General features: G+C 42.4%; 1 protein-coding gene across 9 annotated transcripts in view; it reads left to right on the top strand.

The window, feature by feature from the left end:
* The window catches only part of kmt2cb (lysine (K)-specific methyltransferase 2Cb), a 62,793-nt gene that overhangs the window by 36,003 nt on the left and 12,182 nt on the right, over positions 1–14,608 (top strand). For 5 of the 9 annotated variants that reach the window (XM_027290125.1, XM_027290132.1, XM_027290115.1 and 2 more), the window contains 17 exons: positions 1,009–1,201; positions 3,054–3,146; positions 3,425–3,472; positions 4,541–4,681; positions 4,777–4,809; positions 5,035–5,181; positions 5,269–5,410; positions 5,520–5,755; positions 5,928–6,001; positions 7,326–7,523; positions 7,752–9,743; positions 11,273–11,586; positions 11,692–13,274; positions 13,384–13,495; positions 13,694–13,760; positions 13,862–13,922; positions 14,053–14,285. In XM_027290125.1, coding sequence (XP_027145926.1) covers positions 1,009–1,201; positions 3,054–3,146; positions 3,425–3,472; positions 4,541–4,681; positions 4,777–4,809; positions 5,035–5,181; positions 5,269–5,410; positions 5,520–5,755; positions 5,928–6,001; positions 7,326–7,523; positions 7,752–9,743; positions 11,273–11,586; positions 11,692–13,274; positions 13,384–13,495; positions 13,694–13,760; positions 13,862–13,922; positions 14,053–14,285 — 5,667 coding nt within the window. Of the gene's footprint in view, positions 1–36; positions 112–1,008; positions 1,202–3,053; positions 3,147–3,424; positions 3,473–4,540; positions 4,682–4,776; positions 4,810–5,034; positions 5,182–5,268; positions 5,411–5,519; positions 5,756–5,927; positions 6,002–7,325; positions 7,524–7,751; positions 9,744–11,272; positions 11,587–11,691; positions 13,275–13,383; positions 13,496–13,693; positions 13,761–13,861; positions 13,923–14,052; positions 14,286–14,608 lie in introns of all 9 variants that reach the window. The other 4 variants (XM_027290119.1, XM_027290142.1, XM_027290137.1 and 1 more) reach the window with 4 other exon arrangements.

The following is a 14,608-nucleotide window of genomic DNA, read 5'->3' as shown; positions in this document are numbered from 1 at the left end:
TTTTTTTATATATATTTTTTTATATCTGGACCAGAGGTTCCAGAAAAAATAAAGAAACGCTACCGAAAGAAGAAAACAAAACTGGAAGAAGCTTTTCCCACCTACCTGCAGGTCTGCCATCTTTTGATAGCACACTCCTACTGTTTTATATATATATATAATATATAAAACTAGCTTTAATAATAATCAACACTTAATTTATTTAGTTCATTCATTCTTCAACTCATGTATCATATTTCTGACTTCGCATATTTTAAAGTGACACTTTTTTTAGAAAGAGAGAGAAATATTGCATGACTTTATACAGCTTATTTCATCAGTCAATTGCAGATCTATTTTTGTTTTATTGTTATGCAAGCCTCCCATTCATATGCACAGATTGTCTGGTCTTGTCATGCCATATCTTCATAAAATGCATTTTATGCCACCCTTGGGAAGGTTGGGAATCCAAAGTACATTGCCTGGAAACCACTCACAGAACTTTTTTTTTTTTTTGGAAAGAAGAACAGCCTAGAGGAGCTGACTGCAGAGGATACTAGTCTGTGACCATCCTCTTTAAATGGCTCCTGTCTGGGCTGTGAATTGATGTACAAAATTGTAACTGAAGGTGACTTCGAGGCCCCTCTGTCTCTAGCCAGTATCTGTGTCACCTTTTGTTGGCCAAAACATAGATATGTGGTGTGCATAGGGCACTGGCACCTGTCAGCCCATGCCACCACAGTAGAGAGATGTTCAGTATAACCTAAAGATCTAAGACAGTGAAGCACATTTCATTAATTATTAAAATAACAACACATTGGGCTTTTAATGTCTCAGCGCAGCAGGGAGCTGCACTTGCATGTCGTTGAGGATAGTAGATGACTTGTGGGTATAAGTGGTTGGGGGAGGTAGGTGCTGACAGAAGTGAGGCCAGCAGCAACATGACTGTTAGTTAGTAAGGTAAACTGACAGTGCTCGAAGAAAAGTGTGAACACAGAGAATTTACCCAGTGCTTTGTGTTATGTTCAGGAGGCATTCTTTGGAAAGGACCTACTGGACAAAAGCAAGCAAAACAGGCAGCAGGGGGTCGAATCAGGCTTATTAGAAGAAGGCCAAAGCCAAGTAGAGAGGAAGCATCCCACCACCAGCTTCCTGGACCCTTCATCAGACCCTCTGCTCAGCGCATCAACAACATCTCTTCCCACCAGACCAGCAGTAGGACGTACGTATTCGCTTCAGTTCTCCAGGACAGAGATGTAATGATTCATTAATTGAAAGTGACCTGCTGGACTAAATATTAAATATGACCATAATTAAGAACGGCTTACATTAGAGCACAGGTATTGGAAAGGCCTGACACAACAGGGGTATCTTACTTTTATTTTGGTTCATAAGAATGACTTTTATTCCATGCATTTCTCTCCTTCACCTCTGCCCAATGAGAGTATTAACCCTTTTCATTCAGGAGTGAATGGGTATGACAGAAGTCCACTGAAAACATGTTTAAACTACATTTAACCCATTCATACTAAATGAAAGTCAAGGTGTCAAGGTTAATCTCTGGCCATTAGCATTCACTCACTCAGCTCCATTACTTTACTCCTACACTAAAGAAATACACAGAAGTCAACACCACAAGTGCCAAATGAAGTGAAATTTCTGCAAGCTCACTCTACCCACCCACTCACTCTGTGTCTCTTCCTCTCTCTTGACCCCTCTCTCAACTTTACTTGAAAAACCTTTCCCTGAATGGAACAAAAAAAAATGCCGTATGTCTGTAACTGAATAGTAACTGTGTAACTGTTGAGGCTGGTTCAAATGGAAAAGCTGTTATGCCGTCCTTGTCAACACTTGAAGAAAACTTGAAGTTTGCTTTAAATGAAAATTGAATACACTCTAGTGGTTTAAATGTTACTGAACATGATTATTACCTGTAAATTTTATACTTTGTGCATCACTTCCTCAACAAGGGGCACAGCTTTAGCTACACTGCTGCCACTTTTAACATTAGCTCATAGAGACTTCACATCACACCTGCTGCCTGCACTTATTTAAGCTAGATTGCTCAACTTGTGGCGCAGCACACCGGCACGGCCAAATGAAGCAGAGCCACAGCCGCAGTTTGTCAACACAACACTGATTTAATATCGATGCACAGTCTATCAATGAAGCCAATATGTATTGTATATTGACAGCAGAAACCCATTATAACCCAAGTGATTATTTCTTACTCTATTTATCCAGCAGTTAAACTGCAGTAGAAGGAGATGATGGTGATCCAGTAGCTGGTTTGTAATCTTGGGTTTAGTTACATTTTGCTATAATACTTGCACTTATTAAACTCATTCCATTAAATCTCTTATCAAACCTTTTTTTTACCTCCTCATAGAATTAAAGATGAGTGTCAGAGAGCCGGAGAGAGCTTAAAACCTTTATTGGCCAACGTACAAAACAGTAATTTAGTTGTTAAGCTAATAAGATAATTTGAAATATATGTTGTGTCATGATACTTGAACTTTAGTTCTTTAATTTGAATTTCTGATCTCGATATTAAGTACTCGAAATTGTTGTACCTTTAAACAGAAGTAGATTTGATTTAGAGGGATTGTGTTCACTACTGTGCTTAAAAGAATTCCTGACAGCTGTGACCTTCAGACAGTGATTAGATTTTTCTTTAATCAAATAAAAGATTGAAATAATGAAATTCTGTTTTATACACAACATGGAACAGACGCAGAACAGGACAGTCGCATTTTACAAGTGTGAATATGAAAAATCTTCAGACAATCCTGTTTTGACAATAGAAAGTGACACAAAGCTTGAAGCCAAGGCCAAGTCAAAGCACAGAAAGACTTTATCTTAAACAGAAAAGGATTTATTCAATAGATGCATAGTTATATGCAGTACGTACAAATATATGCAGTTTTCTCTTGTTTACTCAATCATCGTATGGCATCTAAAATAAATGGTTCCAAATCATATTCTCATGTCCGTTCAACATCACCATTGATTATGATTTTTTGGTTTTCTTTCTTTCTTTTTTTTTTGTTTCTTCCTTTTTTCTCCATCTACAGAGACGTCTGAGGAACCATTAGTTGATCTATCTGATGTTCTGAACACTGATGCAGACATCTTGGGAATGCTCGGAAAGCCAAGCAGTGACTCTGGTGCGTCATATATCTCACAGGCAGTCACAGTGGCAAGAATTTATAAATAGTCACCTAGTCGTGGGTTAACAAAATCTTTTCCTCGTGGTTCAGAAATTTCCTCAGACAGCAAGTTTATTTTGCTTTCACCACTTAATAGTTTTTTAAAGTCACATTCTTTAAAAATACTTTTGATTCATCTTTGGTTTTATCTTTTGTTTGCATTGTCTGAAGTGTGTTGTGCTTGTTCTGTCTTCACTATTTTTTCACTCATTTTATCTGGTTTTGGGTTCTTGTAGGTCTTGATTTTTGCCCCTTCCAGGTTGACAGCTCACCTCCTCCTTTTGGTAAGGGTGCTATGGCCTACTAATCCCTTGCTTTAATGCATTCTTCCTCCTCTTGCAGTGTGTGTCTCTATTTCAGTGTGCATGTATATAAGCTGCTTCATACTTAGCTTTTCTCAACCATTTCAGATTGTTTTAACACTCATAGACTGCTTAGTGCTAACCTAACCCAGTGCTCAGTATTCACCTAAATGCATATGCTGTGTCAGTCTTTGTTTGTGAGCCTCCGCAACGTTTTCACAGCGGTTACATTTTTAAAAATTAATAAGGTATAGACAGAATAAAAATAATAAAAAAGTCATAGCTTTCAAAATGTCTTCAGAATGGCAAAGAAACGCGTGGTTCTAAACTGCTCATTTCTTGAATGCCAGGATGTCCTTGTCAATTTAGAGAAGAGGCCTTGGTGAATGTCCTTTCAGTTCCTGAAGACAGTGAAGGCTGGATGACAAAAAGCACTGCAGCACACGTCCTTCGTTCTTTGTAAAAACTACTTTTTTCAGCTTAAATGCCTCATGGGCTGATAGAATTTAGTTTTAATACAGATTGCCAAGTAATGGCTGCAGCCTTTCTTATTTTGATAGAAATGTTGTGTTGAAGAAAGTATTGAGGAAACAGAAAGTATAGGCAAAAGTAGGAAAATAGTTAAGCTGTTCAAGGGTGAGAAATTCCAACACAACTTTGATTTAATCTTGATGGGATCGGTTATTTAAAAGATGAAGTTGAAGGCTGCATGACTTTCTTCTATAGGAATAGGTGTTTAGTACAGAAGACAAATATTAACAGTATTTTCCTATGCAAACATTCAAGTGTTACCATACTGAGAATTAGTATGACCTGTCTGTCTCTTCACAGTTCCCAAAACACTCCTTTTAAACAACACAGGAACCCCCAAGGAGCTGTAATCATATATTGTTGTGTTTGATTGCGTTCCACAGGCTATTAAGACAATAAACGTTCTATATTTATGATCACATCCCTTTGTCTGTTGGTTGGGTTGTTGTTGCTTTGTGTGCTTGCGTATGTGTGTGCATGTTGTGATTTGTTTTTGTATGTCTGTGTGTGTTTCCACAGCTGGCCTGGACATTGGGCCCCTGACAGACAGTTCCCCAGTGGCGCCCCAGTCGCAGGCTGGGCGAAGGACACCTCGAACCCTCTCAGAGGAGCCCCTGGACGGCATTCTCAGCCCAGAGCTAGACAAGATGGTCACTGATGGTCAGTGTGGGATATGAGTCATCCAGACACTTTCAATTGTTATTTTAAAACTTCATAGAAGATGACATTTTTTTTCTCCAACTCTTTTATTTCAGAATCAATTCTCAGCAAACTTTACAAAATTCCAGGTTTGTAATTTCATCCTGTCTTGCAAAACTGTAACCTTTGATCCACCATTGTGTTCCACTCTGTTTATTGTGGCTGTGAACTCCAGTTCCACTCCAGTTTTATGCAGAAAAATGCAATACAGACATATTATTATTAATTTTATCCAGCTTTACTCCTACCATAATGGGAAGGATATTTAATATACACATGTGTATAAAACATTGTGCTGTTGCACTCTAATTCAGAGCTGGAGGGTAAAGATGTGGAGGACCTCTTCACAGCAGTCCTTAGCCCCAGCACGAGCCAACCACCTCCACCACAGGTGCCTCACCCCCAGGGTCCAGGGCCCCTCCCTGCCACACCTGGCACTAGTATGCCTCATCCCAATGCAGGTACTTCATTAATTACCTTGTCGTTGGTTCAAGATAGTATTTCGCTGTTTTTGAAAATCGACTTCACCTTTTAAATCATGCGTGTAGGGAATTCCATGTTTCCAAGGATGCCAATGATCAACGGTATGATGGGACCAAACCAACGCTTCCCTACAAATCCAGGCGCCGGGCCTTGCATCCCAGAAAATTTCCCTCCCCTTAACCGTATGCCTTTCACTGACAATCCAAGGTAATGTACTGCTTCCTTACTTTAAACTATTGAATATTCCTAGATTTTTTTTTCTCTGCAATACCAGAATGCTGTTATTAAAGATTAGCTGTCTCCTTTGTTATTACAGGGATAGAAAGTTTAATCAGATGCCTAGAGATGCAGTTGGCCCATGGCCATCCCCTGCCCATGGCTCCGGCCCTACACCCCCTGGATCTCTGCCCGAAGGGGAGACTGAAGCCATGTCAAATGCCCAAAGGAGCACACTCAAGTGGGAGAAGGAGGAGACACTTGGAGAGCTAGCAACTGTAGCGCCCGTCTTGTATACCAATGTCAATTTCCCCAACCTCAGAGAAGATTACCCAGGTTTGTACATGGCACTGACATGTTTTTTATTGATATCATTTCAGTTATTTTTGCCTATCTATGCATATTTGTTTGGGTGTACTCACTGCACTGTGTCAGTCACATAGTACAAAAATACCTTGTATGCTCTGTGAGACTGTTGGCATGACAACTCCTCTTATTCTTTCAACAGACTGGTCTACAAGAGTAAAGCAAATTGCAAAACTCTGGAGGAAAGCTAGTTCACAAGACAGGGCCCCATATGTGGTAAGATCACTCATACTGTCAGATTTGCTTTCTTTTCCTTCCTATCTCAAAGCCTAAATTTGAACCATCAGATGATGGTACAATAATACCAGATATCAAACTGTCACTACTAGTTGCAATGACATATTAGTATGCAGAAGGCAGACTCCTTTATCGCATCTGGCCTCTTGCCTCTTGCCAATGCAATTTGAAATCCAGCCATTCACAGATGAACTAATTAACATAGGAAGCCCTGCTCAGTGTTAGAACTCACTATGGTCTCTGTAATTAAGTTCACTAGAAGTAATTTTATCTGACAGAGGCCAGTTTCAGAGACCTAGTCTTGATTTAAAAATGTACCCTGCATTTAAAGTTTTTTTGTCACAAGTTACATGTTGTCATTGCTCTTTCATGGCTTTTTCTTTTGATATCTCATTTAAACATCCCATTTATGATAAAGCCACTATAGAAAAAAACATTTTATAGTAAAAGGATGACCTCAATCTTTTGCTACATATACAGTACATAACAGGTTCATGCCAAAGAAGAAATTTTTGCATTTTAGTAATTCAGCTTACTAAATGGCAATCTGGCAGCATTGGGCAACTATGCTTTGAACGCCTTCAGTTAAACAACTCTTTGAGTTATATAGAGCTTTGATCAGTCTAAATCAAATATGAATTGTAAATTTCATATCCATGGGACCATATAGTTTCTTTATCAAACCATGCTCATGTTGTAGCATGTACAGCAAACCATCCTAGCCTTAGGTATGGAGAATCCTCTCTCACTGTATCAACTCTTTGCCAATGAGGAGGGAACCTCCATCCCAAACAACCCCTGTTACTTGATAACAAGTGATATGAAGCGAGTTGTTTTCTTCTCTTTGTGGATGCTGTAGCTTTAGCAGTGTTCACAAACAGCCAGCACTTTCAGGCTGTATCTATTGTATATAGGGATGTTTGTGCTGATGCTCGTCAGCGACTCATACATGTGGGAATGTCATGGCTCTTATGCATTGAGCTGTTGTGAGCATGAGGTCCGTTGGCTGGTAGCTGCACTCTTGAGGGAAGCTGTAAGTCTTTTGATATGAACATGCCTGCCAATATTTAACCCTCCATATATCACTGAGATATTAAAGCAAATGCCATGAAAGAGAATTTAATGTTAAATAGACTAGTTTTGTAGCAGTAGAGTAAAATTTCTGCAATATTACAGTTAATAAAGTGAATCATTGTTGCATGGGGAACCTTATTTTTCTGCAATCATCTGTTTATTAAGTATTTATGTCTAATATGGTATGTTTTTTTTCTTTTTTTGCAATTGTGATTGATTTGCTGTTTAGCAAAAGGCAAGAGATAACCGAGCAGCCCTGCGCATCAACAAAGTCCAGATGTCGAATGAGACGGTGAAGAGGCACCATCCACAGCAACAGCCCCCTGAGGTGTTTGATCCCAACATACCACTAGACACAGAACTGCTGTTTAAAGACCCTTTGAAACCAAAAGAGTCAGAGCATGAACAAGAGTGGAAGTTTAGACAGGTAAGAGTGTATGCAATGAAGTCAGCGAATGCAGCGGCAGGTCCACTTTATATTAAGACAGCTAAGAAGTGGTGGTTTAGTAAAGCTCCCTAAACAACTGCACTGTCCTCCACATTAACCCTGATGACATTGGTGGTTAGTAGGTCCAGTTCATTTTTGGCATGAAACTGATATTTGCTGTGTCCTTTTTGATGTCTAATCCCACTTTGTACTGTGTTCTTCCAACAGCAAATGAGGCAGAAAAGCAAACAGCAAGCCAAAATTGAAGCCACTCAAAAATTGGAGCAAGTTAAGAATGAACAACTCCAGCAGCAACAACAGCAGCAGCAACAGCAAGGCAACAGCCAATCAGAGGGAGATGGCAATAACAGTGGTAACCAGAGCCCAGCCTCCCAGCCCAGCAATGGCAGCATGTCCCCCATGCAGCAGTTCAACTCTAAAGAAGGCTTTGCAAGACCGCAGCTACCAGGGACGCCCACTTCATGTCCTCCAGAGGATGTATTCTTACGACCCCCTCCTCCGCCTCCATCTGGCCCTTCCTCCCAACCTCAGTCCCCACAGGTATTCTCACCAGGTTCCTCCGGTTCCAGACCCTCTTCTCCGTGGGACCCTTATGCCAAGATGGTTGGGACCCCAAGACCACCAACTCTTGGGCCAAATACATGTCGCAGAATGCCCGTGGAATCTGGTAAATCTCCCACCTCCTTGATGGACCAACAGGACAGAGGGAGGCCCTCTCCGGCTCATGAATCTTTTGGCTCTCCAACATCCATGAGCAGCGACCCTTATGCCAAACCTCCTGACACCCCAAGGCCAACTGGGGAAATGGACCCTTTCCTGAAGCCCATGGGTCCCCCTAGGGTCAGTCAGGCTGCTCAGGGAAGGCCCCCAATGGGTTCTCCAGGCAGAGACCCATACTCGAGGCCCATGATAAGAAATGAGGCCTATCAGCGCATGGCCCAGAACAGGATGATCTTGTCCGACCCTTACTCAAGGCCTTTACTAGCACCAATCCCTGGAAGTAATGAGTCTGGCTCGGTCCCTCTGTTCAAAACTCCTATGCCCCCTCCTCAGGCTCAGGATCCCTTCAACCGACCAGGTCCCCATCCTACTGACAGGTTCCAGAATCACCAGAATGATCCCTATGCTCAGCCTCCACATACTCCAAGACCATCTGGGAATGACAACTTCACCAGTCCTCCCAGAATGGGCCAGCATCACCCTCAAGTGCACTCATTTGCTCAGCCAGGACCAATGACTCAAATGTCTAGAAATCCTTATGCTCATGCACCTTCCACGCCAAGGCCTGACCACTTCATATATGACCCCTTTGCCCAGCCCTCTGGTCCCAACAAGCCAGCCACTGACCCTTTCTCTCAGTCTGCAGGTAACCAACGATCCATCAACGAACCCAGTGCTCAACCTCGCCCATTTTTTGAGCCCTATGCCCGACCTCCCGGCACCCCACGTCCACATGATAACTATGGTCAGCCTTCAAACACCCCTAGCCCATCCTCAGACCCTTACTCACAGGCTCCTTCTACTCCTCGGCCCAGTGGGATGAACCAGTTCGCTCATCAGTCACACCCTGGACAGAGGATGTCACCTTCACACTCAATGGACCCTTATGCACAGCCACCAGGTACTCCACGACCATCTGTGGGAGAGAGGTTTTCCAAGTCACCAGGTAGCCAGAGGGGACCAATAGAGCCTTTTACTAGTACACCTGGGACATCAAGGCCAGGGGCTAGTGACATGTTTTCCCAGCCTGGGGCCCTGAGACCAATGCTTAATGACCCCTACGCCCAGCCACCAGGGACCCCACGGCCTGGACCTGATGGGCTTACGAGACAAGGGCCAAGAATGGGACCAATGGGAAACCAGGATCCTTTCTCCCCGCCTCAAGGCAGGCTTCAAGAGCCCTTCCCTCATCCAGGTTCACAAACACCAAAACATCCTAGTGTTTCAGATGATGGATTTACGCAATCACCCTCGAGAAGACCCAGTCAGACACCTGGCCATGATCCATTTGAACAGGCCCCCATGACCCCTCATCCACAGTCAACAGACAAAATGGAAATGAAAGATCAGTCAGGTGTGGGTAACAATGGAGCTGTCCCTCAAGACCCAGGTCAACTGACTAACAACCCACAAATGCCCGGTGCTCCCTCTGAGGCTCAGGGTGTTGCTCTTGCTGAGAGCGAGGAAAGACTCAGACAGGTACATGAATACCGTTATTTATACTTTATTCTAAATCACATCATTCATACATTACTATTAACATTTTGTTTTCATTCATTTCAAGTTATTTCGTTTTTTTTTTTCTTATAACATCCTGGGTCATAGTTTTTACTGTCATTGCTATCAGTTATAATATTTTACTCAACAAGTCCGTTATTGAAATCTTTAAATACATTTCTATTCACAAGTAATCAGATGATCTTAAGTGAGCCCACCTGAAACCTGACAAAATCAGGTGTAATGCCTCATTCCACAGAAAAATGTGAGTGGACAACTATTATTGGTCAGAGATTGACCAGGAACTCGGTTGCCATAATGGATAATTAACACAGCTAGATTTGGTAATAGTTTTGTTTTCTTTCATTTTCTTTTCCAAATAAATAAACTTTTTTTGCAACTGGTCTCTATACCTGACGATGGCTCTTAGATGGTTTGAACCTGCAACCAACTCATAACACATTTGTTCAGATATTTAAAAAAACAAAACAAACATTGATTCTGTCCAGTATGAAACATCGACAGGCAAAAGGAAACACAAGTAAACGGTATATAAAACAAACTTGTAAACCACGTTTTACTCCATTCTTTGGTGGCATTGCATCACTTGACCTTAGAAATGTTGGTAAGTATAATGTTTTGATATCAAATGGAGTCATGGACAAATTTAAAAAATAGGTTTATTCCCAGTATATGTAGATGGAGAACTTCTTGCCATACAGAGGGTCAAATCTTTGCATAAAGCGGTAACATCACCAATCTGTCACAGGCAGACAGTGACACTGTCTAGCAGCCAGACAACAGCCTGCATTGAAAAACAACCACATTAGTATTCCTGCTTCTTATCTAACTTACAGTCTTGTCTTACACCTTAGCTTGTGGAATGAACCACGAAACAAACATTGACCTGGGAATAGTGCTCTACTAAAAAGATTTAGCAGACTAGATAGCTACTTAGATGGTCAACTGCCGCAAACTAAATACCATGTAAATGTACCTGCAAATTGCACTTGGTTCCATTTAAATGCTGGTGTGGTCTTCACCACAGCTAACAACACACACTCTGCCCGTGGCTTGTTAACAACAGCTCACGTTTTGCATGCAAGCTTCAGTCCCTTTCTTAAGTGGCTTTCCCTTTTTTTTTAATAATCAAAAATTACATACATTTTAAAAACATGTTAACATTATTTCTGGTGTTTAAAAATTATGTCAGTTTAAATTTCTAATCTTTATATCTACATACACCTGTTAAGAAAACAGATTACTATTATGTGTAAATAGTGAGTTAGGGGAAGTGAAAACTTGGGTGCATTTGCAGAATTGAAAGTAAACAATGACAGTCAAAGGAAAAAAGGGGACCTGCTACCCATTAGCTGTGCAGTTTAGTTGACCAAATGAACTAACAATGTCTCTGAACAGCTAAAATACAGTATTATTGTAAGCTATGAATGGCTCATGCACCTTGTGTCTGAAAAGGCTTAAATTTCTGTATGCCTGTTGTTTTTTTGTAGCGACAACGAATTAGAGAATTAATCCTCAAGCAGCAGCAACAGAGGAGTGCTATTCGACAGGAGAGGGGCCCTCAGGAGGCTGCTGGTAACATGGCCCCAGGAACACCACGGCCCTGGCCCCAGGAGGGACTTGGGCAACAGGGGGAAATGTTCAACCGGCCTCCTCCACCTTATCCAGGACAAGGACCCATGAGAGGGCCAATGAGGTTTCCTGGACCTTTTCCAGGTGATCAGCGTGTCCCTTTCCCTAATGAGGGACAAATCCTCCGGGGCCCACATCCTGGAGATCCTAATTTGAGACATCAGGGACCAAGGTTTGTGTTGTGTTGTGTTATTTTTATTACACCTTTTGTGTTTCACATTCTGTAATTGACAGCACAGTCTCATCTTCTTTATTTACATGTTTCATCCAATTCTAGGTTTGCATTTCCACCTGGGGTTCTTGGACCTCATGGGGCCCAAGAGTTCTTTCCCCGGGGACAGCACCCAATGCAGGATGTCCCTCCTCAAATGAGACGGTCTATGTCTGCCGAAATGGCAAAGAATATGGGTGGCAACCCTATGGGGCTGTCCCAGCACTTCCCACCACGTGGTATGCCAGTGCAGCAACACAACATAATGGGTCAGCCTTTCATAGAGCTGCGACACAGAACAGCAGAAAACAGGCCACGTATGCCATTTCCCCCAGGTGCTATGCAAGGAAGCAACATGGATCCCAACATGCAGGGTCAAAGGCTACCAGGCTTTCCAGGAGCTCCCGATTCCAGGTTCCCTTTAAATCAGGGACTTAGGATGGTAGACCCCATGGCCAGCCAGACTGGCCATGTACAGCTATCTGCCAGCATGGACAATCTTCATCAGCAAGTCCAAATGTCAGGAAACAACACACTCAAACAATCTTCTTTGATGAGATCCATGAGCCAGCCTGCTTCAAGTGTGACCCAGAACATGGCAGCATCTATGATCCTGACTGCACCCCCTGCTGGGCAGACTGAGACAGTGGCCAGCAGTGATGCTGTGGAGGAGAAACTGGATGCAGAAGAGTCAGCAGTCAAAGATCTTGAGGACGTGGAGGTAAAAGACTTGGTGGATGCTGACTTGGAAAACCTAAATTTGGATCCTGATGATGGCAAAGACCTAGATCTAGAGACAAATGACCTACACCTTGATGACTTTCTGACATCTGGGAAGTTTGACATCATTGCCTATACAGACCCTGACCTAGATGACATCAAGAAAGACATGTTTAATGAGGAACTGGATCTCAGTGATCCTATGGATGATCATGCTGACACCACAGACATCAACAAAAATCCAAGCACAGGAACCGAGGCTTCATCCAGTTCAGCCTCTGTACTGGCAAAGTCAGAGGCCTCAGTTGAGCAGTCCTCAGCTGAAGTCAAGCTAGAAGCCACTGGGAGTCAGGACTCTGCTTCTTCGGCACCTGGGCAGGAAATTAAAACAGAGGTCAAGGACTGTCAGAAACCCCCTGAGGTGTCAGACCAGCAAGCCATTGGAAACACCTTAACTGCAAACCAGCAGGGAGTGCTCTCTGACTCCACCCCGGTCCTGTCTAGTTTACTCATTAAACAGCAGCCTGAAGAGCAGTCATTAAATCCAATCGTTGAATCTGTCAATCAAGGAGGTAACCTCATGCCCCAGCAGAACCAAGTCACTGACGCTCCGCATACATCCGGACTTACAATGACTCAAACAATACCTGACGCCACCACTGCAGGAGAAGCTTCTATGGCTGGCTTTGGGGCAGACCACCAGGTGGGCCTAGCCTCTGGAATAGACCAGAGCAATCTGACCCAGGCACAGCAGGCGGCGTTAAACCAGGCATTGGGTCAGCACGGCCAGCACCGTCCTCTTCTGCTAGAGGAACAGCCACTCCTATTGCAGGACCTCCTCGACCAGGAGAGGCAGGAGCAACAGCAGCAGAGGCAGATGCAAGCCATGATACGACAGCGCTCCAGTGACTCCTTCTTCCCCAACATCGGTAAATCTTTTTAGACCAATTTCTAGTTGTCAGTATAGGTTCATGTTTAAGATTACCAGACTTTTTGCAAAGTGATTATTTCTGAGAGTGAATCATTCGTCATTTGCAGATTTTGATGCCATCACTGATCCCATCATGAAAGCTAAAATGGTTGCCCTGAAAGGCATCAACAAAGTCATGGTTCAGAACAACATGGGAATGACCCCAATGGCCATGAACAGGTAAAAAGTTCACTTTGTTATCGCTTGAATACAATTTCTTCCAGAGCAGAAAATACTGGTAGTGGGAGTTGATGTATTAATTTTGGTTTTAAAGCATTGTAATACAAACATAACCTAGCTATTTGAATAATTAATGAATTGTGACTATGGCTGATTTAAATGACTACTGTGTTGTGCCGTATTATCGCTGTGTTACAGATTTCCTCCTGGTCCTGTAGCACCTTGTCCTGAAAGCACACCGCTTCCTCCACAAGTTGTTGGACAGGTAATTGAATCATTGATCTGCTTAGATGTTATTTAAAATTATATATTAAAAAATATCTATGTTGCAAATAAAAAAATTACATTTGTCAACCTTTCTTTTAGGATGGCAAATTGACACAAGTAGCAAGACCAAATCCTCCCAACTTTGGCCCAGGATTTGTCAGTAAGTTCTCAGAAAATGTATATGCATCTTCAACTTTTTGTTTTGAAGGTTTGTCAGGCCTAGAAATGTTAAGATGTTTGTTTTTTTATGCTGTCAAAATTGCTAACAAAGAGCCTTTTTCTTCTTTCAGACAATGCTCAGAGGGCTCAGTACGAGGAGTGGCTCCAGGAGACTCAGCAACTACTTCAAATGCAGCAGAAGTTTCTGGAAGAGAAGATTGGGGCTCACAGGAAGTCTAAGAAAGCCCTGTCTGCCAAACAGAGAACAGCTAAGAAGGCAGGCAGAGAGTTCCCTGAGGAGGACGCTGAGCAGCTCAAACATGTCACAGAGCAGCAGGGTGTAGTGCAGAAACAACTGGAGCAGGTAAATGTTCGGCCTGTCAAGCTCCACCACTTAATTCTATCTCAGCCCTTCTCCTCACAATGGCTGCCCTAAGCATTGTCCTTTCATTGGTCCAGCGAGCAGAGTGTAATGCTTAAAGTAGGGATCAGCAAATTACAGCCTGTGGGCCAAATCTGACCTTGTACCAGAAGTAGTTGCCCCCACATGAAAGCAAATACCAGGGTACCTAGGAACATATTGTGTGACAGTGTGGTGCTTAAAATAAAAAATATATATAATATAATGAGTTTTATTTAACCAAAGAGACTTGGATTATTTTCTAATATGAAGTTTATTTGCAAAGA

Source organism: Larimichthys crocea, chromosome II (genome assembly GCF_000972845.2).
Source record: "Larimichthys crocea isolate SSNF chromosome II, L_crocea_2.0, whole genome shotgun sequence".
Lineage (NCBI taxonomy): Eukaryota > Metazoa > Chordata > Actinopteri > Sciaenidae > Larimichthys > Larimichthys crocea.
Note: the sequence above shows the minus strand (reverse complement) of the source record. Positions and strands in the feature narration are given on the sequence as shown.